This window comes from Choloepus didactylus, chromosome 6, assembly GCF_015220235.1.
Source record: "Choloepus didactylus isolate mChoDid1 chromosome 6, mChoDid1.pri, whole genome shotgun sequence".
In the NCBI taxonomy this organism is placed as follows: Eukaryota; Metazoa; Chordata; class Mammalia; order Pilosa; family Megalonychidae; genus Choloepus; species Choloepus didactylus.
In genome coordinates, this window is record NC_051312.1 from 27,040,142 (window position 1) to 27,066,431 (window position 26,290).

A 26,290-nucleotide genomic window follows, 5' to 3' on the forward strand; every position below is an offset into this window, starting at 1 on the left:
TTTTGAAAGCATGGTGTACTTATTTTATAGCTAATAAAGCTACAACCCAAGCAGATAAAGTGAATTTTTGCATCTTGAATTCATTGTTTTCATAGATGTTACCTAGAGAGCAAAGAGCAGAAGGCAATTTCTCTTCAGTGATGGGATTTGTTCTCCTGGGATTTTCTGACATTTCAAATCTATAGGGGCTCCTATTTGGAATTTTCTCTCTCATATACACATTTATCATTACAGGGATTGGTCTTATAATAATTATGAGGGTAGACTCTGCTCTTCAGGTACCATGTATTCTTTTCTGGCAAATTTTTCCTCATTGGAAAACTGTTTTGTGTCAGTCACTGTCCTCAGGATTCTGGTGAACCTTTGGACTCAGGATAGAAGCATCTTTTCTGGGCTGCACCACCCAAACGTGCTTCTTCCTTATGGTGGGAGCCACTGAATGTTTCCTCCTGGCTGTGATGGCCTATGACCGTTGTGTGGCCATTTGTAACCCTCTGCACTATCCTCTGGTCATGAACCAAAAGACGTGTACCCAGCTTTCAATTGGCTCCTGGATCGGAGGAATTCCAGTTCAGATCGGGCAAACATTTCAGGTGTTCCCACTGCCTTTCTGTGGTTCTAACAAAATCAACCATTTCTTCTGTGACATTCCCGCATTGGTCAAGCTGACCTGTGGTGACACTTCACTTAATGGGATTTGCCGTATTATTTGCCATGATTCTTTTTCTATTGATACTAAACTCTCACATCAGAAAATCATCTCCACCAAATTAAAGTTACCCTCAACCACAAGTAAGTTCAAAGCTTTCTCCACCTGTTCTTCCCACCACATAGTTGTGGTTTTATTCTTTGGTCCTGGCACCTGTTTGAGGCAGAAATCAAATCATTCTCTCATTTTTACATCTTTGTGACTCCACTGTTGAATCCCATCATATACAGCCTTAGGAACAAGGATGTGATTGCAGCACTGAAAAATTATTATGCAAGAAAACAGAAAGAGGATCTTAGTCAATTTTTAATAAATTTGCCTCATAGTTATCTCAGAGATATATTTTCATTTTCTGATAGAATCCTAATTAAATATTATCATGTATTTTATGTTCCTGATCTGAAGTAAGTTGTGACTGAATCTTTAACAAGTAAATCAGTTTTCAAAAGCTCTAATCCATAGCACAATTCTTCTTTTTTCACTTCAAATAATAAATTTATCCATTTTTCAAAATTGTTCAGATAATTAAACTCTTAGAATTTTAAGTTACAATCTGTCAATAAAATATTTCTTACCTTTGTCCTTGACCAAATATTTACAGATATTTCGCTTGTATTCACATTGGTATCTATAAAATTGTCACTTTTTCATGGTAGGTATATACTAATTTATTGAAGGAAGTGAACAAAGGACTAATTTATAAATTGTAAGTTATACCTTAAAACATAATCATAAAACAGAATAAAGGGATTTTAATTGATTGCATTTTCCTCAGTATGAATAAAGAAAATGTCTTATGTTTACGCAGGAGTAGAAAATCTGGTTTTCTTTCCCACTTCTTTCCTGAAAGTATGGCAAATGACTATAAAATATCTGATCTGACTCCATCACCCTGCTTTAAATATATTTCTTCAGTCTGTTTCATATAAGTCTCAGTGATGCATTTCCAACTCCTTAGAATTCTCGATTACTCAAGTTGCAGTGCAAAATGCATTATGACTTTTCTCACACCTAATTTAAGGGCAAATTTGAAGCTTAGAAGGGGTGTTTGAAAAGTTAAAAGAGAGACTGATGCACAATTAACTAGTAATTAACAAGTAGAAAGCTATACTATTTGAAAAGGCCTTACACAACCTACCTACAAATTATATTTAAATTAGCATCATTCTATCCAATTTTGCCCCCTTATTCTTGTTTTATTTATTTTAAAGTTACCAGAGAGTAGAGGTAAAATCATGAAGCAGTTAATCATGCACATTCTAATAGGCTGAAAAAAAATATTGGAGGGAATTATCAATACTGCACTTATCCACTTTTCTGGCCTGAATATGCAAATGGAGGATATTCGAAGTCTCTATTCTCAGTATTTTTGCTGATATTTGCATAATGAATCACTTGTATAACAATTATACCACCTTGTAGTTTTGATTATTTATATAGATGCTTGCTCCTTTAGTTTCTCTGTACCAAACAGTATAATCAATTTTGTCTAAAATATTTGTTTATAAGTTTGATGTTTCATTTACAAAGGCTTACCTTTTAAACTCACATCACATAATGTGATACCCTTTATCATCTTTGTTTCGTATGTATATATGAATGTAAACATCTTAATCTACCTCATGCACTTTGTTGCATGTATCAAGAATTAAATGTGTTCCATGGTGATCATAATGGCAATGTTGAAGAATATTGCAATAATGTGGGAGTACTATTCTTTGCTCTAAATCTTGGACAAGCAAGTGGCACAGTGTAATCAAGACAGTCCAGAAATCCAGAGAATCAATTTTTTTGCATTCTTGAGTCACACAATTTGCTGCCATTTGTCTCAGTTTCAAAGTATATAAAATGATAACAATGCCTAATATTACTGACAAACTTACAGCAACATTATCAATTTCTAATGATGATTGTGGATCAAAGGAGTCTCAGGAAATTCAGTAACATTGGGGAAGTAGACATTTGGCAAAATCCTGTTTCCAGAGAATTAAGGTTTCCATTAAACCTTGATTATTTTGTTACACAATATTAGCGCAAATATTTCTATAATGATTTCTGAATTTCCCTGCATTCTTCAACTTATGTGCAGAGTTCATGCTGCTTTGGCTTCTCAAGATAGGCATAAAATATTTGCTACTTTCCTGGACTCCCAGGGCCTATTGCCACCTGTAGACATAGGATGCAGTTTACCTTTATACTGATTCTCCATTGACCACTTCATTTTATTCTATTTCTCATCACTCCTTACTCCCCATCAATTAATTTTCAAAGTATCAGTCCTTAGAAATATTTTCCAGCTATTCAATTTTTAAATGTTTATCATATTTGTGTGTTATCATTCCTTATTTACAATGGAGAAAATCACAGTTTAAAAAAGTAATCATCTTATTGCACTGACATTTTAAATGTAACCCCACTTCTCTGATAAGAATAAATGGCAAAAATTTCCTTTTTTACTTGACGTAGGATATAAAACAGTTCTCTGAAATTTACATATTCTACCTATATGGAAACTAAATATGTGGGTAGCCTATGGAATAATTAATAGACTCACTGTTCACTGAATATTTTGGCTGTCAAGGAATACTGACTCTCAATGGTGAATATATATGTCATCATATGCGTTTGGAAACCTTAATCAACATAAATATGATGAGTTAAATAAAAACAATTAGAAATGTAAGCCCACAAATGCATTGGCACACGTATACAGTATTTATCTATCTAGCTATCATCTGCTTGCATATAAAGAGTAAACATATACACATAAATATGTAAATGTTTTGTGTATGAGGCTTACTATGAGAGAGTTCAACATTCCTCCCCTTTCGAACTTTAAGCATCACCTTTCCACAGACTTTAAAATTTTTTTTCTCATTTATATAATTTCTGTTGTTTTTGATTCCTCACTGTAAGTTAGCCCATATGGTCACCTGTCATTTTTATTCCAACTCTATTATTCTATTTCCTTATATGTACTTCATATCAATTATTGAACATCTTAATAATATAAACTTTGCATTCAATGTTTTTATTTGACAGATTAAGAAAATTTTATCAATATAAGAAGACTTTACAGCACATTACTGTCCCAAGTAAATATATAAGTATATATTAGATAAAGATGATATACTAATAGATGCATACTTTTATAAAAAGAAGGAATAAAGAAAAGATTATCTTTTGCTATGCACTAATATCTTTTTAAAATAAGAACCTAAATAGTGTAAATCCAGATTCAAACTGAAGATACATATAGTAATTTTTTCAACTCAAATTTGTAATCTTCTAAAGATGCCACACAGACCTCAGAACTCTCCCCATGTCCCCTGTCAATTGACTTCAGTCCAGTACAACAAATAAATGTCTGTATTCATATTCCTGAAGAAGTCAGTTTTGAGCACTGTGAGATTGTCTGAGAATATTTCAATTCAAAATAATTATAAAAAAAGTTCATCTTGATAAAGACATTTATAACTTTCAATGTACTTATATTCACTGCATACATTCATCATATTTTACAAGTCGCCATGCAAGTGAAGTTTTTTCTTCCATTTTCATCAATGAAAGTGAAAATTGCTTTAGATTTTTTATGTCACCTAATATAATGGTAAAATAGCTTTTGAATATCTGCCCATTGATTTTTTGAAGAGTGGGGGACCTTATTAGCTATCAAAATAATCATATACTTCAAGAACATAGCTTTCATTTGCCCTACTCTGCAAAAAAAAGCTAAACTAGTTCACATCAGTTAGAGTGATTAATATTATAAAAATATTATTTTGCCCCTCATAAGTATTTCTTTTCTAACAACCAACATTTTTCCATATGAGACATCTGGGGCATTGGGAATGAGAGGACTTCTTAGTTTCTCTCTCACACCGTTCAACATTTAATAGCTTCAAGAGTGACCCAATTTCTGCCTGGAAAATTTCCAGGAATTACTTGTTGTTAATATGTTTGTAATTAAAAGCAATCCCCAGTCTCTAATCATTTCCATTATGTTTTTCTTTTAATTTTGTATACATGTATTGTCTGAAATTCTTAATGATTTATTCCTGGTTTTCTTTGCACTTGGGTGGGGTAAATAATTTCTTCTTGAGTTTGCCATCAGGATGGTGAATATGTATTCTGGCTGTATTGTTCTGAGTAGAAAGCAGTAATACAATTCCCTGTGCACTTGGGGTTAGGTATGTCCATGTAAATGTGAACTTGGACTTGCTTCATTTCTGGGAAAAAGCCTTAAAAGCAGGTACATGCTTCACCACATTTTCTCATTACAGTACATGGCCTCTTAGAGATGTGTTGTGTTTCCATATGAAGGATTCATTAGTAAGTATGGAATACTGTAAAAGGATGTGATTAATTATATCACTTTAAATTAGAAAACAACACACATAACTAAGTACTATCTTTTTCCTTATCCATAATGGATACAGATTTATTACCTTTCTGGTTACATGGAGATCACAGGTTCATTGTAGTAAACATCAAAAAAATCAAAAAAGGAAAATAAAAATCATTGAAAAATATACCCTTAAATATCTACAATTAAAATTTAATGATTATATTTACAGTCATCATTTCCAATGTATATGTATGTGTAACCATGTATATGATATGCATGATATCTTTTTATAGCAGATATCTTAACTATATTTTAAATTTCTTTCTTCTCTCCGAATTTTCATATCCCTTTTATCATCTTGAGGAATATACATATTAAAAAATGTGACTATTCCCATGCTTCTTCTAATTATATGAATAAATTTTAAAAGATAGTATTAGTTTGATCAAATATAGTATTGTATTATGTTGAAATCTTTAATCTGATATACATATAAACCATACATAATAATCACTTGTATTGATGTGCCATTATTTTTATAAAACTGCATCCCCATTGAAAGGTCCTTTCTCTGGAGAGTCATTACTGGGCAAAACTGCATGTAGATTTTTATTTAATGTACATTACCAACCTATTTTTAACATAGTATTACAACTGTGTGAAAATCAGTGATATCATTTGCAACAGCTGATGTAATAGGGTCCATATTTCACATGGCCATATTCTATCAGCCATTATTATAAGTTTTTATTGACAGGAACATCATACAGTAAAATTATAGAATTATTAAAGGAATGATTTGCAATTTGTTGAGATACATACATATATATATATTTATATATATATATATATATATATATATATATATATATATATAATTTGGATAACTTAAAATAGAATGCTCTCTCAATATTAAATTCCATACACTGGAAATAATTGTCAGGCAACAAGTATAGTTAAAAGTAAATATCTGTTGAAACCTCATTACAAATATATAAGAAATCATCTCTTGTAAATATAACTCATTCTTTAATTACTAAATTATTTACATAGAAATTTTCTCAGTGCCATGATAACATCCTTGTTCCTTAGAGTGTATATTATGGGATTAAACATGGGAGTCACAATTGTATAGAAAAGAGAGAGTATTTTGTCAGTCCCTGAAGAGTAACTGGTCTTGGGTCTTAAATATGTAATTGTTGCTGACCCATAGAATAACACCACAACCATAAGATGAGATGAGCAGGTGGAGAAGGCTTTGGCCCTATTTGTGGCTGAAGGTAATTTAAGAATTATGCATATGATTTTGGTGTAGGAGAAGAGTATTAACAGAAATGGAACTGTGACAAACAACACAGCAACTATGTAAACCAACATTTCATTCATAGAGATGTTTCCACAGGCCAGCTTGAGTATTGGAGGGATATCACAGAAGAAGTGATTTATACGGTTAGACCCACAAAAGGACAGAGAAAAAATCTGGCATGTCTGCCCTATCTGGACTGGAATTCCACTGATCCAAGAGCCAGCCACCAGTTGGATACACATCTTTTGGCTCATGACTAGAGAATAGCGCAGTGGGTTACAAATGGCCACATAGCGGTCATAGGCCATCACTGCCAGGAGGAAGCACTCTGTGGCTCCCAACATAAGGCCAAAGTACATTTGTGTAGCACAAGCTACTAAAGAAATTCTTCTTCTCTGGGTCCCAAGATTCATGAGCATTCTGGGAATAGTAACTGATACATAGCAGATTTCCAAGAAGGAAAAATTGCCAAGGAAAAAATACATGGGGATCTGGAGAGTAGGATCCAGTTTTGTTATCAGATATATGATGCCATTGCCCAGCAGTATAATGATATAGATGACCAAGAATAATCCAAACAGAAACCACTGGAGATGGGGAATATCAGTAAGGCCCAAAAGAACAAATTCAGTCAATTCAGTTAGATTTTCTTCTGAAGGTTTTTCTTGGTGTTTCATCTGTAGGAAGGAAAAATTAAGCATGAACATTTTACTTTACCTTCCTGGATTTCATTGCCTGTACTCCACATTGTATATGGGTGTCCAGATTGGTTTTCATATTCCCTGCAATTTTTTTCAATTTAAGAATATTATTATTTGTGTATTTTCTACTTTCCCCTGTTTAAATCATAAGGATAATCACTGTAATCACTGCAATGAAATTTTCTTTAATACCATGTTATTGCACATCTACTCATAGCATGGGATCAACCAAACTATACCTTTCTAAGCACAGACACTGGAGCAATTTGAAACTGCTGTAGATAGACCCATAATTTTGCCATTTGCTTTCACTTTTAATTAATTACAATTCTGGATAATCCTATTGTACTTTTCAGTGAATTTTCACAATCATGCTTCAGTAGCATTATATCATAAATTGCAATCTCACATTCTTTTTCAACTACTTATTTCAACCATCATTTTTCTCCAGTCACTTGATGAGCTAGAACATAGTTATCCCATTATATAGTTGATAATATACAGCTTACATATGGAAAATTGAGAGAAGAGTTATTGAGGTAGGAAAGTAATGCAAATGTCTTTTAGTAGAATATTAATTGGGAAATATAAGAGTTTTACTCAGAAAACTTATCCTGGGAAGATTTATTCAGATTGAAGCAAATACACGGTGTAACCCTAGGAAAACAGGTGCAGCATAGAGTGTATCCATTACCTGTCTGTGTGTGGGGGGGCAGGAGGAGAAAAGATATTGGCTGCTATATTATACACAGATTACTGTGTACACCCTCCACTGTCTTTGTTGTTCCTCAAAAAACCACAATACTTAAGATGACTATTTCTAAACTAATGTTTCATTTGATATAAGAATATTAAGACTCACTGAGGTGGATAGTTTGACCAATTTCACATAGGTTTGTGATAGCCAGTCAGTGCCCATTTTTTAAATGTAGTTTAATCTTCCATGATTGATTATCTGGATTATAATAAGAAATTATTTAAACTTTCTAAAACTTGAATTAATTGAAAAATATTGGTAAAATTATCATCTATCAATTTAAACTGATCATTTATTATTTATATTTCTATAACTATAATAACAGTTATGATACTGTATCCATTAAGTCTGCAGCTGCCAGAGTGTAACACGTTGCCCACTAAAACAGGCATTTAATAATGAGTTATTGAGTTGGTGTTAATTACTTTTTTCTACCTTTCCCTTTATGAGGGACAAGAATGAGTTGAGGATCCAAGGTTGCAAAATTTAAGGAAGTACTAATTCTCAGAGCCATTTCTGCACTTGTACAATCTCAAAAGGGCGAGCCTCCTTAAATTTTGCACCCAGGTGCTTCCTGCCTCACCACCAGTCCCCTCCTGCTGGGTTTGCACCTGGTCCACTAAACAGAGTGTCAGTAAAGTGTCATATCATGGTTAAAGAGCACTGTCCTCCCCAGGTAGAATGGAATTGAGTTATGACTCTGCCACCTGCTAGCTCTGTGATACCATGCAAATTACATCATGCAATTACTCTCCCTGTCCCACAGTTTGATTAGCTATGAAAAGGGCCAGGAATTGTCAACCCTTACATTTGTTAGGTTATTTACATCATTTAATGTAAGTAAAATGTCTTAAGCTGTGACATTTATAAAAGGCTAAGTACTAGTTATTATTACTATTAAAAGCTAAATCTTATTTATTTTTATGAACTTTATTCAGTATTCAGCATGAAACATAATGCCTCTCTAGTTTATTTTCCTGCATATTGGACTATTATCATGGGGAAAAAGTGAGATATTAAAGCAATGATCAAAATTCTAATTATCTCAAACTATTCAACTCTGAAGTTGTAAAATCTCCATGAATTCTCTGCCTATATTATCTTCTGTACTCTGAGAACTCAATACTTCTATTATGCCTCATTGTTCAACACTTAGTATTGCAAACTGGCTAATTCCTTTCTTGTGTCCCTAACCCCTGACCCTTGCTGACACTAAATTATCTGAGGTGTAAGGGCGGTGACTAATTTCCTACTTGGAATCAATAAAGGTCTTAAAAAATGGTTGTGTACCTATCATTTCACTCAATATTTTGTCATGAACTGAAATAAATTAAATACTATTAAGATGAAATCATCACTATTAAATGAGAGAAGAATCAAGACAGAAGAAGACAAAAGAGTCAAATATTTATATATCAGGTTTATGACTGGCAGCATTTACTACAAATAATTTCATTCCCATTATTTGAATAAAATGCCTTCCAGTGCTAAATAAAATATAATTTTAATGTTCAAAATCAAATTGATGGTGGTGAAATTATCAGTTTATAAAATGAAATACGTAAGGCTTATGTATGTTTTTATCAGTAGAGGGAGAGTGTAGAAGGATTAAAGCCATCTATATTACTCTTCTTTCTTAATGTTTAGGTTCTTTTTAATCAAGATTAATAAAACATAATGCTAGCATTTTTATTTCAAGCTTAAACATCCATATGTTTGCTGGAAAAGTAGAAATGATTAAGGGAATTGTAACAATATGCTAATTCAGTTAGATATTAGTCACTCTCAATGCCTCTATTCTACCTAAGCCGCAGCTATGTGGTATATTTGACATAAATTAGCAATTTCAACACTCATATTGATTTAAAAAAACAGTATTGAACTTTAAAAATATATTATGTCTTTAACTTTATATAATATTTGTTTTTGGTAAAATAAATGTTCCTTCCCTCACCAAATGGTGTAAATTTATGTCAGATTATTTTACTTAAACTGTCCTATTAAAATATCAAGTCAAAGTACATAAATTAGATATATAAATGTATGTTACAAAGTCTTGGTTCATAATGAAATTTTCTAAAGCATTATTTACTATATTTATAAGAATTATAACAGTTATTAAAAGTTTCAGTTTTTCAAATTGAGGCAGTTATATTTAATATCATAATTAAATTTTTAATCTTTAATTATATTTAAAAGACTCAGAAACATGTGGATCTTGCTTTAATGAGACAAAACATTTGTGAATGAATGTGAAATATTAATATTAAATTTAAAAATATTATGAAAAGCTGAATATCAACAAAAAATCATACATATTTACCTTTCTTATTTGAAATGATGTTGATTCTCAGTGAAAAGGCCTTAAATACTTTAATTAGTTTAGTTGAAACCAGTTGTATATATTGAAGCAAATACATTCAACCTGCCTTTAAATATTCTGTTCTCTCTGAACATGAATTGTTCTTTAAATAAAAAGTAGTCATCTCTACCCCGTGGGATCTCTTCCAACTGACACATTTAAATTTCTAATTAAAACCATCTTTTTGGCACCCCATGATTTATTTATTTATTTATTTTTTACCAGATAACATTCACTCTACCCAGAATATTCTTTTTGTTGAGCCTCTATATGGAATAGAGATCTCAGTATATTTTATTTTGTAGACATGACTGATGTGTCTGATCCTCAGTTTGACCTTAGACTTTGATCCATGCTGGTCTGGGGTATTATCTGATACATGAAAGAGGTTGTGTCTTCTTCAATTGTTCTCAGTCATCTATCTTATGAGTATTAGAGATATTTTATGTATTACATGACAGTTAAATTTAAACCATCAAAAGTGTTTTATGAATATCAATTGTTAACCATAAATTTGGATGAGCTTCGTGAATCCCTTAGAGATTAAGTGTCAGTATGAACTCAAATTTTATTCCTTAACTCCTGAATTATGTGTCACTTAATATTGATTTTAGAGCAGTTTATGCCTGTGTCATATATGCTCCTCACCTAATTACATCATATAAAACAAGAACTGTGTTTCATAATTCTTGATATTTCCTGTGCCAGTTTGGATATATTATGTCCCTCCAAAAGACATGTTTTAATCCAATCTTGTGGGATATTTGGATTAGGTTGTTTCCATGGAGATGTGACTCACCCAACTGTAGGTGATAATTTTGATTAGATTATTTCCATGGAGGTGTGGCCTCACCCGTTCAGTGTGGGCCTTGATTAGTTTACTGGAGTACCTTAAAAAGAGCCACACAGGCCCAGAAGCTTGCAGAAACTGATGCTTAGACATGCTTGGAGATGCAGACAGGAGGATTAGCTAAGAGATGAAGCCCAGAGTTTGCCCCAGGACAAACTAAGAGAGCACCCCCAGATGCTTAGAGAGAAACATCCTGGGAGAAAGCCAATTTTGAAACCAGAACCCTGGAGCAGGTGCCAGACATGTGCCTTGCCACCTGACAGAGGTTTTCTGGACGCCATCAGCCATCCTTCAATAAAAGTACCCTTAGTTTGGACACTTTTATGGCCTTAGGACTGCAGCTTTGTAACCAAGTAACCCCCCTTTTTAAAAGCCAATCCATTTCTGATATTTTGCATAATGGCAGCATTAGCAAACTGAAACATTTCCGTATAGAAACAGAATTTTTGACACATACAATGCTTATGAATAATATTCTATATTTAATTTAAGGTAACCATACTATAAAAGTCAATTTTCTATGCTTAAAAAGAGAAAAGAATATAAGTTCCTGACAAAACTTGTAATGCCATACTATAAGATCCAACTAAATACCAATTCAGAGATGAAGAAACCAAATGGTTTCAAACGCTTTATTACAAAGAAAGAAAAAACGAAGTCAAATTTTTATGCCACTGTTACCTTTCAGTATGTATATGGCATCAATTACCTATTATTTTATCCTATCCAATGATAGCTGTAAGTAGAAATGTTGGATAATTTCCCTGAAATCTTCAATACTAGGTCTCTCACACAAAATTAGTATTTCTCAATACTTCTCAAAAAAAGTGAAATATTGACTTAAAGCTTTTAGTATTATTTATGACATCAAGAATCAATCTGTGAGTGGAAAAATAATTTAAAATATGACTAAGAAATTAAAAGTCCTAGGTTTGTGAATTATTATTTTTTAGTTCTATCATTTTAAATAGGAAAATCTCTTCTAGGAAATTATGTGTGTGAGATAATAAGATCAGAGATTTGTTCTCCCTTAAAAGACTATGTACCTTTCTCTGAAGTGAGTCATAGAAGCATATGAAAATGTTGAGCTTAAAATATTATTTACATGTTGAGTGTGTCAAATCCTGAATCTCAGAGTTTTACAGGATTCTAAAATAAGTATAGAATATCAATACAAAAATCATATCAACATAAAAGGGTTCAAACTTACTCTCTTATATTGGGGTAACTTTTTTTTTTCCTTGAGGAGAACAGTATAAGTAAAAAGTTTAAAAATACACAATTATATTGAGAAAGTAAGAGACTCATATTTGTAAAAAAAAAATAATTGGAACTCACATCTCTTTCACAATATATGTGGATTTCAAAACACCAAGTTATCTGTAAATAAAAATATCTTTCCTGTTCTACTGAATGTATTTCCTTTTTCGTATGTCACCTTAACATTTAAATTAATACCTCTGCTTACAACTCATTTTAATTTGTCTTCCCAGACACTGGGGCTAAATCATCTTTTCCTACAGTCCCCCAATGGACTTCGGGTTCCCAACCCAAGTATATCTTGGCAAAAAGTAAGAATACCCACAACAAAGCTGTATCACTTAATTGTCCACTATTAGTCTCCGGAGAGTATTCGAACTCACACTTGTATATTTGAGGACATTTCTTGCCTCCACTTTTCTTAATGTTTCTCCCTTGATTCCTCTACTTGGGCTTTGGAATAGAGCAACACTAGACTTCCCTCCCCATCATCACCTTTGTATGCTGAAACTTTAATTATGGTATTCTAATTTTTTTTTAACTAACAGTCCTAGCTGGAGAACTAATTAATTCATTCTTGTCACAAACAATAGAGATGCTATTTCAAGGATATTTCAAGGAATCTGTGTTAAATATATACATTTTAAATCCAGACTATATCAGAGGAAAAAAGGAAAACACTATAGGTTCTGCTCTAATTTACAACCTACTTCCCTATTCTGATGAACATAATTAATTAGTTAAAACTGAAATTTCTGTGCTTACTCTATCATATTCTAATTGAACAAGGGACTGTTTGGTCCATGTGTCATTCTCTCTTTCTCTCTTTATTTCTAAGTCTAAACTCACCATGCCTGCCTCAGTTTCTCTGATTCTTGACTGCCTATAGAGATATGTCACCTATATTATCTACAATTTAATTTCACCTTATGTTTTCTTAGAGCATTCAATCAATGTACAGTGGAATAGAATAGAAAGTCCAGAAGTAAACCAACCCATTTATGGCCAATTTATTTCTGACAACATTTCAATGACAATTCAGTGGAGAAAGGATAATCCTTAACATCTTTTACTGGAACAATTAGATTCTCATATTTAAGAATAATTTAGATCTACATGTCAGACTACTATAAAAATTACCTCAACTGGGATCAGAAAACCAAATATACATTCCAAAAAGCTTAAAATTCCAGAGAAAAATGTAAGAGAAAGCCTTTGTAGTCTTGGGTTAGGCAAAATTTTCTTAGAAACATCAAAATATCCCTGTCCTTCTGTGACTGGTTTCTAAAGTCTTCATAGCTGTTGTTTCATGTATTTTGCCTGTTTTTACAGTTGTTTCAGTATTGAGGTAAATCTGGTCTTGGTAGTCCATCTAGCCTGGAAGTGGAAGTTTTTGTATCACAAATTAATTGAGGAAGATGTATCACTTTAGGTTCAGAATTTAAAATTTATTATACCTGCAACTTCCCCAGTTTCCCTTTAACACATTCTACGTAACTCAAAACAAAACTTTATGAAACACAAATTTGAGCATGTCACTTTATTTGTCAAAAGATATTGAAAAGGGCAATACTATAGGGGAGGAGTAAATTATCATATCATATTGAGAAAGTGATTTTTTAAGGTTTACTAAGTTTTTAAATGAAAGTATTATGAAATTTTCAAATTATTTTCAGTATTTTTCAAGAAAATCATATGCTTTTTACTTTGAAATATTATTGTGAAAAATAAATTGGGCTTCTAATATTATGTCTGGCCTCTAGTGAACACTGAGAAATATTTTCTTGAATTCAAATGAATTAATAGATTTGAAAAATAGATTTTAAAATATTGAACAATGTAAAACAGTGATTTTTGAAGTTTTATACTAGAATTTTGGCAATATGGATGTATGTACATATTTATGTACTTGTTGAATTCATATATTTTGGAATATATGCATTTTGTTTCGTTATTTATAACTCTAGAAATGTTATACCAAAATACTGTGTTATAATTAAATAAATCACCTCAGTTCTTGGGGTATTAATTTCTCTCTTATTTCTAGTAGTGATTATGTTTGCTTTGTTCTTCCTCCTTAACAAACTTGCCAGGGGTTTTCTTATCTCCATTTCTCAGGGAACTGCCCCATCAAAATTTGCTGCTTCTATTTTGTAAAATATTACTATATTTTTATTTTGTGTTTTTATCACTGTTTCCTGCTGTTAGCTTTTATTTATTTTGTCACTCGGGTAGATAGAATTGTAATATGGTCCCCAAAACTTCTGTCTTCTGGTGTACATGCACCTTCTTCCAACTATTCAGTCAAAAAGGGATCTAAGCGTTACTGAGAAAGTATTTTACAGATGTAATTAAAATCCCAAATCATTTGCATTTGCTTTAGGGAGATTTCTGAGTGGGCCAAATACAATCAAATGAAGCTTTTAAATCTGGGTCTAGAGGCAAGAAGGGAGGAATCAGAGATTCAATGTGAGAGAGATGGAGGAGACCACATGGCATGGAATACAGGCAAGATCCACTCAGTGTAGCCCCTAATTTACATCTAGAGGGGTATGGGAAACTCAGTCCAAGTGGATTCTGCCAATCACCATAAATGAGCTTGGGAGCAGTTTTCTCCCCAGGTCCTAGAGACAAAAACTCAGTCCAACTCCTTTGAGAACCTAAGCATAGAAACCAGCCAAATCATGCCAGATTTTTGGCATATAGACATTTTGAGATAACAAACTGGTTTTGTTTTAAGCCACTAAGTTTGTCATCATCTGTTATGCATCATTAAAAAATTAATGCTAATTTTAGCAGATATAGAACACAATCATTTCAGCTGTGGAAATAGATTTATTTACATGTGAACTTCAGAATTCTGCCTTTATCCCTGGGAAGTATCCTGGAGACCCCAAGTCAGTTTATTTACTGAAGTTTTGAAACTCTCCTAAGAAGTTCAACAAGCCTGGTGTGATTCCATGACCAAGAAAATTCTCTCCACCCTCCAAATCAGTTTTCCTTTCAAACCAGAGTGCAGCCTTGTATATGCAAATAAAAGGATCCCTTAGTGAGCTTCTCTCCAACCTCCAAAGCTTGCCTGCATTTTATATTTCTCACTGCATGCATCGTTTACTTTTAAATAAAAATCTTTACCATGTACACTCTGTGGAGTCTGGTGAATTCTTTGGAATATTTTAAATGAAGAACACAATGCAGTTATGTTTATTTTCTTTTGGGTTTAATAATAAATTTTTTTTGGACAGGAAATTTTCTTTTGATCAATGGCCTGGCAATATTCAAAGATGTATATTTTTTCTTTAGATTAAACAGTATTTTTTGGGTATGTAACTCCAACACTTTACTTCCTACAAATGCTTAAATGCAAATGTATAAAAAGTAAAGATAATTCTAAGTTTTAGGACATGCAGTGTAAAAAGACATAAGAGATAACAAGTACAAAATAAAAAGGTTCAGAGACAGAAGGCTATAGGAAAAATATATGTGCATGCTATTGAAATTAAGTTGGTATGAAACCAATATGATTGTTATATGTTTAGGATTTTAAATTTTATCCTTACAGTGACTCCAATGAAAGTAATGAAAAATATACTCAGATAGAAAAGAGAAGGAACTGTATGTGGTACAACACAAAAAATCAAATATATATAAAACTAGGCATTAAGAGAAGGGAGGGAAAAATGTATAAGACTTACAAAGGCTGAATACCAAAAAGACAGAAGAAAGTCCTGCATTTTTAGCAGTGACTTTAATTGTAAATAGATTAAGCTCTCTATTCAAAAAGAAGAGACTGGCAGAATGCATTAAAAAAAAAATGACCCAACTATACGCTTTCTACAAGTAGGTTGATGGTGAAAAGGTGGAAAAAAATATAACATGAAAATAACAACTAAACTAGAGCTGGAGTGGTTATACTAATATTAGATAACATAGATTTTAACTCAAAAACAGTTATGATGGACAAAGATGGTGATTACATACAGATAAAGGGGACAATTCAGCAGGAAGATGTAAGAGTTTTATACACACATACACACACACACACACATACACACACACACACACAAACACATACATACATATACACTTATCAGCCCCAATATATATGATGCAAATACTGAGAGATACGATGGAAGAAATTGGAGATTTAATATGAACAGTAGGAGATTTTGATACACCACTCCCACTAATGAATAGAACATCTAGTTGGAAGATCAATAAGCAAATGATACTCTAAGCCAACTGTATCTAACAATCACATAGAGAACAATTCCTCCATCAGAAACTAAAGACATCTTCTTGATTGCACATAGATCATTCTCGATGATATTACAGGCTGGGTCATAAAACCAGCCTGAATAAATTCAAATATATTGTAAACATTCACTCTATCTTCTCTGACTACAACAAAATGAAGATAAAATTCAATATCAGAGGGAGAAATAGAAAAAAAAGTTTCCATTTTCTGTTACTATAAATACTGGAAATTAAACAACAAACTTTTAAACAATCAAAGGGTTGAAGAGGACATTACAAGTGAAATTAAGAATTATAATGAAATGAATGAAAATGAAAACATAACATACCCAAAATATGGGATAAGGAAAAGTCAGTGCTGAGAGGGAAAATTATAGCTCTAAGTGCATGCATTATAAGAGAAGAAGAACCTCAAATCATAGAACTAACCTCAAAACTGGATGTACTTGGAAAATAAGAGAAAACTAAACCTGCAGTAAACAGAAGGAAGGAAATAACAAAATTAGAGAGGAGAAAAAGGAACTAGAATACAAAAAAAAAAAAAAAATAGAGGCTCAACAAAACCAAATATAGCTCTTTGGAAGGATTAATAAAATTGGCAAACATAACTAGACTGACAAAGAAAAAAGAGAGAATACAAATAACTAAAATCAAAAATGAAAAGGGGGCATTGTTTCTGCCCCTGCTGAAATAAGAGGGCTATAAAATGATACTATGAACAACTCTATGCTAATATATTGGCTAAACTAAATGAAACAGAAAAATTCTTAGAATCACACAAACTGCCTACATTGACTCAAGAAGAAATAAAAGATATCAACAACCATTTGCTAGTGAAGAGATCAGGTATCAAAACTGACCAACAAATAAAAGACCAAGACCAGATGAATCCACAGGAGAGTGGTTGGATAAAAGAGGAATACCCCCAAATCAGTAGTGTTTCTATACACATGCAATGAACAATCAGAAAAATTATATCAAGCAGAAAAGTCCATTCACAATGGAAACTAAACGAATCAAATTTATATGAATAAATCTAACCAATGAAGTAAAGGATTTGTATACAGAAAACTACAAAACATTGCTAAAAGGAATAAAAAAGGACCTAAATAAATGGAAGGACATTCTGTATTAATGGATTGGAAGACTAAATATCATTAAGATGAAAATCCTTCCCAAAGCAATTTATAGATTAAACCTAATCTCAAACAAAATTCCAAGAACCTTCTTTGCAGAATTGGAAAAGCCAATCATCAACTTTGTATGGAAGAGTAAAGGGCCTGAAATACTTAAGGCCATCTTGAAATAGAAGAGTGAAGTTGGAAGGAAAACAATTTCCAATATTAAAACTTACTACAAAGCAACAATAATCAAAACAGCTTGGTACTGGCACAAGAAGAAACATAGGACAATGGGATGAAATTGTAAGCTTAGAAATCAACCGTCATGTTTTTGGCGAACTGCTGTTTGACAAGGTAGCAAAGACTACTCAATTGGGAAAGAATAGTCTCTTCAACAAATGGTGCTGGGAAAACTGAAAAAAGGAGGACACCTACCTAACAGCGTATTCTAAAACCAACTCAACATGGGTCAAAGACCTAATATAAGAGTTAGAACTATCAATATCTTAGAAGTAAACCTAGGGATGCATCTTCAGGACCTCGTGATAGACAATGGATTCTTAGACTTTACATCCAAACTGCAAGGGACAAAAGAAAAAAAAAAAATAAGTAAATGGGATCTTATCAAAATTTAAAAACTTCTGCACCTTAAGAGATCATAAGGGTAAAATGACATCCTACACAATGGGAGAAAATGTTTGGTGCCTGTACCTTTGATAAATGTTTAATATCCAAAATTTATAAAGAAATCCTTCAACTTAACAACAAAAAGACAAACAACCCAATTAAAAAGGAGGTAAAGGATTTGAATACACATATCTTCAAAAAAAGATGCTATACATCATTAGCCATCAGAGAAATGCAAATAAAAACCACAGTAGAGTACCATTTCATATCCATTGGAATGGATTCTATCTAAAATATGGAAAATAACAAGTGTTGGAGAGGATGTGGAGAAATGCAAGCACTCTTTCATTGCTGGTGGCATTGTAAAATGGTGCAGCCCCTGTGGAAAATGGTTTAGTGGTTCCCCAGAAAGTGAACTAAATAATTACCATATGATCTGACAATCCCACTACTAAGCATACACCCCAAAGAACTGAAAGCAGGAACTTAGATATTTGCACACCAGTGTTCACGGAAATATTATTCACCATCAACTCCTCTTCTGAAATTCTGCAGTAAAACAGCATTTCTTGAGGGAGTCGCTTCCAAACCCATGTGAAATTTGATTTCATATTATTAATTAATGACAGAGTAACAGGAATGCATTTCACCTGGTTGTATAGAGATGAAGTAAGCTTTTGGCCATTAACATAATTATAAAATCTTTCTTGATCTCAGCACTGATTTTTAACTTATTCTCTCATGTTTCTTTTAATATAATAAAAGACACATACACTAAAATAATAAAACAAATTGCACAAATATTTTTGTGGCTAAATATGATGTTATATCTGCTGTGTAGATGAATCAGTTGACACTCCAAAACCTGAGTGGAGAAACACTACCATGTTTTACTTGAGATACCTCAAAAAAGCCCATTCACCCTCTGGTGCACATTCCTAGAAAGAAGTTATTTATGTTGCATGCACTATTTAAGGCAGAATGCATAAAATTGTGGATTTTACAAAAGTCTATTATAACACAGGTCCACATTTGTTATAAATATTTAATAATAAAATCAGGGTATTTTTGAAAATTCAGTGTGATGAAATTATACTAACACATTCTCTCTCTCTCTTTCTCCATGTATATAAGCTTTATATGCACAAAAGAAAATAATACTTGGAAGAAATACATCTAAAGAATAAATTTATGAATGATTTTCATTTTATTCTTTGAATTTTGTTGTATAATAATGTTTATGTAATGAACAATCTTTAAGCCTACAATAGTGCCACATTTGAAATATAAAAAAGGTTTCATTGGGAATAATGTGCTATTCTATCCCTGGTGCCTATTGATCTGATTTTATGCCACAGATTATGTATATCTCTAGAAATAATTTCTCTTTTGCCAAGTCATAAATTAGAGCAGCAGAAATAATACCAAAATATGATGCTCAAAATTATGTGGCTTCCATGGGGAAGGCAACTCTCTATTACAAACCTAACATGGATACATTAGTCCATGAACTTTTATCCTTGGAATGATGCCAAACAATCTACCTTGGAAATTGGTCCCAGAGATGACCAAATATTGCATTATCAGCTTTACTCAATAAAAAAGGTGTCATGGTATTGTCAGGGAAAAAGGCAAGGGATAGCTGCTCTATGTTTACATTCACAGTAGCTACCTGATAAATATTTGACACAAAATTTCCAGGCGACATTTCTATTTGACTAGGACCTGAGCAAAAGTTTTGGGTTGATTTATTTTACCTCAAAAAATACATGCACAAAAATTTAACCATAACTTATCTCAAAGAAACAGATACTATATCACAAACATTACATGGTTTACATATTTTATTTGTGAGAAAAACTTGAGTTTTACAAATTTTCAGACAGATAATGCTGGAAGAGTTTTTTAACCCACTTTGCTAGTAAGTACTAATTTCAAAGTGAGAGTGTTTTAGTTTATCTGAACAAACGGGAATATTATTAGAAGAATTTCTATATGCAAATAGGTATCATGTAGGTTTTACGTAACTGATGGCAGGATTTGTGGAAATCCTACAGAATTTATAGAAATCCTACAAATGTCACAGAACTGTTGGAATTTAAGTCATCAAGAAATGAACACATATTGAAAAATCAAGCAGTGATCATATATTGAAAAAATAATTTTTGGAAGAATTGTGACAAATAGTTTGTTAAATAACATATCTTCTGAAAATTAATAATAATGGGTGCACTATAATATTAATATATATAAGGCTTCAATGTCTGATCTGTCATTTGTATAAAATAATATTGGACATGTAGGAAAAATAAATGATACATTAAAACTCTCATAGCTTCTAATAAAAACTAGATTTTTTTTCTGAAATTCAATGTAAGTTGGATATAGTGTTATAAATATGATCTATGCAACCAACCAACCTTAGTAGAATCACAAGGCCAATAATACTTAGTGGTTGTGACTCTGAATAAGTTACATAACTTTCTGTGTCATTATTCTCATCTAAAAAGTGTGTGCAATGGTAATGGCTATGAATAATACATTCATCTGGATAAATGTGTAAATGAAGGGAAGTATTATAACACTTTCATGTTAATTCTAATTATGCAAATATATATGAGTAATATCTCAATTTTGATTTATACCTAATTTATATTTGGAAGTCAAATTAAGATCTTCAGTCATATTTTGCAACATACTCTATATGTGAATTTCTAAAAATCACTAGATTAATGTTTATTTTTCAAATGCCAGATCATTCCTATAAATAAAAGCTAAAGTATCACATTTGATTTCTCCACAGTTTACAAAAGTTAAATGCTATGGGAAGAAGAAATTACACAAATGTGCCTGACTTCATCCTTATGGGACTGACAGACTCTGAAGAGATCAAGAGGGTCCTCTTTATGTTGTTTCTACTGATTTACCTGATTTCTTTACTGGGGAATGCAGGGATGATACTGATAATTCACCTGGATATCCAGCTTCACACCCCCATGTAGTTTTTCCTCAGTCATCTGTCATTCCTGGACTTCAGTAACTCAATGTTCATCACACCTAAAACCTTAGATAATTTATTGACTTCCAACAAGTATATTTCATTCATGAGCTGCTTCACCCAAATGTATTTTTTTGCCTTCCTGTCAGTGAATTTTTCTCTTCAATGGCCTATGATCGCTATGTAGCCATCTGCAACCCTTTTCAATATCCTATTGTTATGTCCCGGAGACTCTGCCACACCCTCATCACTGTGTCTTACTTGATTGGAGGTACTGAATCATTAGCCATTGTGTTTTATATAAACAGTTTGCATTTCTGCAACTCCGATGTAATCTCTCACTTTTACTGTGATATAACCCCAATTTTAGCCCTTTCCTGCACTGAAACTTTTAATATTGAAATCATGAAATAATTTTCTCTAGTTTCAATGTAATGTTTACTTTTACTACAATCTCTGTGTCCTACTGGTCTATTCTGTCTACTATCCTGAAAATTAATTCCACTTCAGAAAAGCACAAAGCCATCTCTACTTGTGCCTCACACCTGCTGGGAGTCAACATTTTTTTACAGCACTACAGTTTTTATTTATTTAAAACCAAAGCAGTCCTACTCCTTGGGAAAAGATCAAGTGTTCTCTGTGTTTTATACTATGGTAGTCCCCATGCTGAATCCATTCATTTATAGTCTTGGGAATAGAGAGCTGAAAAATGCTCTCATTAGAGTCATGCAAGAGAGAGAGGGTTCCAGGCAATTGAAATGACAGTGATGCTGATATTTAAACACATCTGGTTCCACATTAAATTTTCCTACTTAAATACCGTATCAATATTGAATTAAGTTTGAATTTCTGTTGAGGACCATGTAAGATCTGGAATATTTAAAAAATTGTTTTTAGAATTTACATAGTAATTGGAAACCATGGAAACGTGTTAAACCTGTTGTTTAAATGTGTGTATTTTTAAGAACAGTTAGTGTGGAAAAAAGTGCTGTTACACTTCAAATTGTATCACAGAAATCCCTATGCAGTTTCAGAGAATTTTATTGTGGAGAGTACAATCAGAAGTTACTTATTCTGCAGAGAAGAAATATAGCACAGTCTTATGGAGTGCTTCCCTGGAGTGAAAAACCCATAGTTCAGATTCTAGATCTGCCAGCTTTTAAGCTGTGTATCCTTTTAGCAAGTCACTGAAAGTTTTAAAAGTGAAAGAATTTAATGCAGTACTAATAAATTTTGACCATGATCATTAGAATGCATATATTCTTGCAAAATTTTAAATACACAATGGTTTCAATTAGGAAAATTTTCACTGGCACTTTATAAATATTTTTGCTAATCTTATTCATAAATAAGCAGCTTAAAAAGGAAAAGCAGAACTTCAATATTTGGCCTTAGAGAAAAGTAAAATAAAATATTCTGATAGAATTAAGTTACAGAAAAAAGTATTTGTGAACACTGAAGAAAATTTTGAAAATATTTTATATTGTAAAGAAAATAGAAATATCCTACTCACTTTTTAGAGTTTTGTTGACAGTTGTCCAGACTAATCTTATATATATGTATATGAATTTGGATCTGGATCTGGATCTGGATCTGGATATTTTATAGATATATGCAACTTTTCTCATTATCTGTTTCTATTTTGCAGCTTTTGTTTTCTTCTTATCACTATCACTAAAAACTTTGGTATTTCCTTTGTCATTACAGCTTGGGAGATGAATAAAACATTCATCTTGGTACATAAGAGGAATCAAGACTCATTTTGCAGTCCTTTAAGCCCTGAAGTTTTGTAAATGCATGAGTTTAAGTATTTGCATGCAGTTATACCTGTTTAAGTCTACCTGCTAACCATTTGAAAACTCTACTATTCTGAAATACATCAATAAACATCAATAATTAATATTTTTTGTTTAATTTTGACAAGATTCATAATTTATTTTATTTTTTCTGGCCTTTATGTTCATGTTCTGTAAAAAGATAAAAATTTTTGAGTTAAATTCTTTCTCCTTCTGTTTTAAGAATTTTAATGGAGAAAAGTTGCAAAGGTAGGTATTGATAATGAATCCAAATTTTGTGACATACCACAAATTTTGGTCAGATAGATTCTAACACTTCCTTGTAAAAAATATCTGTATGCAGCCCATGATTGCAGTTTTAATTTTCTCTATCATTCAATCTATAATTTAAAGAGTATGCTTTCTTAATTTTCCTCTATCTGATTATTTGTATTTGAACTTAAGCAATGCTTATTAGGTATAATTTTCCTTCAAGTGATTTGTATTGTTTTAATTTATATTAAGGTTTCTTATGTATAATTTTATTTTCTCATTTTCTTAAATGACTTTTGAAAGGTTAAAATAAGTTTTAACTTGTGTTTTATGATTAAAATTCTAACAAATTATCAATAGCTCATCATTGTTTATTACTTTATTCAAATAATTAAAATGTGCTTTATTTGCTACTATATCCTGAATTTACATAAACATTTTAACTTTTATATAATATCCATATAAATTACTGATAAAAGATTGAATTTTGCTTGGAACTCTGTGTGGCCTAGAATATACCTGTATTGCCATTCCTCTTTATTTTGCTGCAATTAGCAATGTCTTTGGTAACTTTTTATTTTTTAACAGTATACTTTTTACTAATCCCTTATCTAGTACAAGCATTGTTTCTTTCCTTATATTTGTAGCCTCTTTATATTTTCTGGTGCTTTTTATGAATTATGCTGGCTTTGCTATCATTTATGTATATTTCTATGATTTAGTAAATGTGTGCTGTTAGTTTGTGTGGCAATAATGGTCAACAGATTTTCTAATCTTTCAGACAGCAGTAAGTTCAAGAATTGCCTATGTTTTAATTAAGTTCACCCTATCCTATCCTCTTATAATACATTCTAGGAAGCATTTATGATATTAGCAAATAAATTTCACATATCCATTGAGGAATGTGAAAAAAAACCAGAGTATTTACATTGTCCCTTTATTTTCCCTATTTCTATCAGTACATATCACACTTTATGTAAGATGTCATCTGAAGTATTTTCAAGATGAAGTATTTTCAAGACAATGTATTTTTGTTCATGCTGGCAAATCAAAATTTTATGTATTGAAAGGCATAGCAAGATGGCAGCATAGGGAGATATGGACTTTAGTTACTCCCATAAAGTAGTTAGTAAATAGCCAGAAACTGTCTGGAACAACTGGGGGTATCCAAGACTGAGCACACATGGTACACCAGTCTAGAATGGGTATTAGGGCTGAGATCATAGCATAGAAATGTAACTAAAGCCCCCAAAATGTGGAGGCTGGTGCTTCTTCCCCATTAGCATGACAGGATGGTTTGTAGTCACTTCCCTGTAGAAAAAAGAAGCAATCACCATGAGAATCATGGGAAGGTAGCTCAACCAAGCTCCAATTGTGATTTTAATTAACAAATTTGGACTAGTGAATACAAGCTATGAGCACAGATAAACCCAGAGCAAGCAGGAAAGGATCCCTGAGGTCTTTCCCAGCAGAAAGGAGGTGGGCTGCTAATAGAAAAATAAATAAATAAATAAATAAATAAATAAATAAACAGAGATTTTGGAGTCAGCCAAGCTCAGAATACTGGAAAATATCAATAAAAAGTGCATCAAGGGACATATACCAACTCTGGATCTTGACTGGCAAAATTTGGGAGCTGGGGTCTCTCTCTGTAAAGGGGGGGGGGGGTTCTTTTTTTTTTTTTTTACAACTATTCTAAGTTGCTCATTAAAGAAAGCCTTAGGCATTTTCCATTGTCAGCCCTGACCCAGGCATGAGTGGAGTTAAGATAGTTCTGAGAGATAAAGTAAGGAGTCAAGGGAATGATACCCTAAAGGGTGTATCATACCCAAGAAAAGGTAGTGCATGGCACAGCTTAAGTGGTGGCCCTCCTTGAGAGAATTCAGACCCCAGGGCTGGAAAACAGAAATAGTTTTAGCACTTGCTCTGCCTCAGCCTCAGTCTAAACTATGTCCCTGGCAGGTGCAGAGTCTGCTGAGAATTAAAGGCACCACCTCTTTATCCCAGTGGGTAGCTGTGGGATGACAAGTACCACCTAGTGGCAGTGTAGGAAAAGCATAGAATTAAGAGGCTTCACTGGAATGTCTGGCACCCCACACGGTCTCATACTCAGGAAAATGTGATTCTAATTAGACCCTCTTCCTGAGACCTGGGCTTGTCTGGTCTGGGATAAACTAATTGGTATTGATCATTATCTGGGTAAGCTCTTGTGTCAGTTTGGATGTATTATGCCCACCAAAATGCCATGTTCTTTAATGCAATCTTGTGGGGGCAGATGTTTTAGTGTTGATTAGGTTGGAAGCTTTCATTAAATGTTTCTGTGGAGATGTGACTCACCCAACTGTGAGCAAAAACTTTGATTAGGGCATGGCCTGTTGATTAGATTATTTCCATGAAGGTGTGGCCACACCCATTCAGTTTGGGTCTTGATTAGTTTACTGGAGTCCTTTAAAAATGCTGGCCAGATTGAGGTGACAACTGGCTGACACTCAAGAGATGCTTGGAGTTGCAGATAGAAGACTGTAAATGCTAATGTGAGGACACATAACAGCTGAGAGAGGAGCTGAAACACAACCTGGGACAAAAAGATGTCAGCCATATACTTTTTCAGCTAACAGAGATTTTCTGGATGCCAATGGCCATCTGTCTTAGTTTGCTAATGCTGAAGAATGCAAAACACCAGAGATGGATAGGCTTTTATAAAACGGGGGTTTATTTCACTAAACAATTACAGTCTTAAGGCCACAAAGCATCCAAGGTAACACCTCAGCAATCGGGTACCTTCACCGGAGGACGGCCAGTGGTGTCCGGACAACTTCTGTTAGCTAGGAAGGCAGCTGGCGTCTGCTCCAAAGCTCCGGCCTCAAAACGGCTTTCTCCCAGGACGTTCCTTTCTAGCAAGCTTGCTCTTCTTCAAAACATCACTCACAGCTGCACTCCATCCAG

The 26,290-nt window shown here is 32.8% G+C and overlaps 1 protein-coding gene and 1 pseudogene across 1 annotated transcript; one reads left to right on the forward strand and one right to left on the reverse strand.

The window, feature by feature from the left end:
- Positions 1 to 283: 283 nt before the first annotated feature.
- On the forward strand, positions 284 to 911 carry LOC119536794 (annotated as a pseudogene).
- A 5,187-nt stretch (positions 912 to 6,098) lies between these two features.
- LOC119537605 (olfactory receptor 10AG1-like) lies at positions 6,099 to 7,064 on the reverse strand. The gene has a single exon (XM_037840142.1). The coding sequence runs from the start codon at positions 7,062 to 7,064 to the stop codon at positions 6,099 to 6,101; it is 966 nt and encodes a 321-aa protein (XP_037696070.1).
- Positions 7,065 to 26,290: the final 19,226 nt, after the last annotated feature.